Below are 2,162 nucleotides of genomic sequence, written 5' to 3'. Positions count from 1 at the left end.
TCTCGCACATAGAAACCTCACCAGCAAGCTTGGCTCAACCAAGCCAATGAGGACATTTTGATGCTGTGCAGTTCCTAGGTTGAGGATGAACCATCAGGGAGATCCTTCAAAGCCTACGAGCAGTAAAGTCCTGGGAAAATGTAAGAGACCCAGAATGAATTTGAGGGAGTTGTATAAAATAGCACTTCATTGAAGTTAAAGAATATGACCTTGAACAAATTTCTAAATGTCTTCACTTTCACTTTTTCCTTCTGCTAAATGAAGCTAGTTATATCTACCTGGCAGATTTTAATATGGATAAAATGAGAAAATGCACATCAAGCAAGAGCACAGTGCCTGGCCTAGGTCAAGCAACAAATGGTAGGTAATCAAAATCTGGAGGCGAAACCAGGGAGGAATTTAAAGAAAGGGTTTTTTTCTCTTTTAGGACTGCTGAATGTTATGGATCATGTCAGTTGGGGAACGTCACCTAATCTCTCTGAATCTCTGATTCTTATTCATCATTCATAGGGTCAAAAGAAAGAATGCATGTAAAAGTACTTTGTACATACTAGCTGTTTAGTAAATGTTAGCGAAGTATAAATTAATCTGTGTGTAATCAAACATAATTAAACATGAAAATTAATCAGCTGTTGATGTCAGTAAAACTAACTCCATAGAATTATCTAATGTGAGTTAATTCTCAAACAAGACAAAAACTGTACCATAAAATTTTGCTCAAATGATGGCATATTATCACCAGTCTCATGTAATTTTATATTTGAAGTGATATTAATAAACCTTGGATCTGGTGTCATTAAAAATTGCAATCTCTAAACAATAGATGGAGCCCAATAAATTAAATCTTTCTTTTAAGCACATTTTTCTCCCCCACAGACATGGACAGAAAGAACCAGACTAGAACCACAGAATTCCTTCTCCTGGGACTCTCTGGACAGCCAGAGAAGGAAGAGGTTCTCTTTGGTTTGTTCTTGTGGATGTATCTGGTCCTCATTACTGGGAACATTCTCATTATATTGGCCATCAGCTATGACAGTCATCTCCATACACCCATGTACTTCTTCTTGGCCAACCTCTCCTGTGTTGACATCTGCTTTTCATCAGTCACCATCCCCAAGATGCTGCTGAATCACATGTTGGGAAGCAAGTCTATCTCTTACGTGGGATGTATGACCCAGATCTACTTCTTCATCGCTTTCGGCAACATGGATGGCTTCCTCCTGAGTGTCATGGCCTATGACCGCTACGTAGCCATCTGTTGCCCACTCCACTACACCATGAGCATGAGGCCCAAGCTCTGTGTTCTTCTGGTGGCCATTCCATGGATCATGACACACCTGCATGCTCTTCTGCACACTATTCTCATGGTCCATCTCTCATTTTGTTCCAACAATGCTGTGCACCACTTCTTCTGTGACCCTGGGGCTATTCTAAAGCTGTCTTGTTCTGATACCTTTATCAATGATCTGATGATCTTCACTGTGAGTGGACTGATATTTCTGACACCATTTACATGTATCATTGTTTCATATGCTTACATCTTCTCCACTGTACTGAAGTTGCCATCTGTCCGTGGGATAAGGAAAGCCCTGTCCACATGTGGATCCCACCTCACTGTGGTCTCCCTCTTCTATGGGGCAGTGCTGGGGGTCTATATGCGCCCCTCATCCTCCTACTCAGTTCAGGACACAGTGGCCACTGTCGTCTTGACAGTGTTGACACCGCTGGTCAATCCCTTCATCTACAGCCTCCGGAATCATGACATGAAGGGAGCCATAAGGAAGGTAATTCTCAGATTCTAGAATTTAAAAATTTTAGAGCTGAGAAGACTCTTGGAAATCATATATTTGTTCATTTTACAAACAGAGAAGGGGGGCAGCAATAGGTGCAAAACTCACCCATGACTATTCCTCTAATTAATGACACATGATCATGATTATGATTTTAAATATGAGGCTGTACATAAGTTATAAAACTATTAATTTGTTATTTATAAATAGGCCTGGTTCTAAGACATTCATTTTACAGACAAGAAAAACTGAGGGTCAGACACATTTGAATCTATTGTTTCAGATGGGTCCAGCAACCCTCTAAGACAGTGGCCACCACAATGATCTAGGAATTTCAAAGGACTTCAGAGCAGACTCTCAGAGTCAATTGCT

At 40.6% G+C, this 2,162-nt stretch overlaps 1 protein-coding gene across 1 annotated transcript; it reads left to right on the top strand.

Annotated features, from left to right (window-relative positions):
* The first annotated feature begins 878 nt into the window (after positions 1-878).
* Positions 879-1,802, top strand: LOC105818582 (olfactory receptor 1361-like). The gene has a single exon (XM_012654649.1). The coding sequence runs from the start codon at positions 879-881 to the stop codon at positions 1,800-1,802; it is 924 nt and encodes a 307-aa protein (XP_012510103.1).
* The last annotated feature ends 360 nt before the right edge of the window (positions 1,803-2,162 follow it).

Source organism: Propithecus coquereli, unplaced genomic scaffold (assembly GCF_000956105.1).
Source record: "Propithecus coquereli isolate 6110/MARCELLA unplaced genomic scaffold, Pcoq_1.0 Scaffold443, whole genome shotgun sequence".
In the NCBI taxonomy this organism is placed as follows: domain Eukaryota; kingdom Metazoa; phylum Chordata; class Mammalia; order Primates; family Indriidae; genus Propithecus; species Propithecus coquereli.
The sequence above is the reverse complement of the archived record's forward strand: the minus strand, read 5'-3'. Positions and strand labels throughout refer to the sequence as shown.

What these genes read in the sequence shown, in the direction of transcription:
- LOC105818582 (XM_012654649.1), top strand. Translation starts at nt 879, where the DNA reads ATGGACAGAAAGAACCAGACTAGAACCACAGAATTCCTTCTCCTGGGA.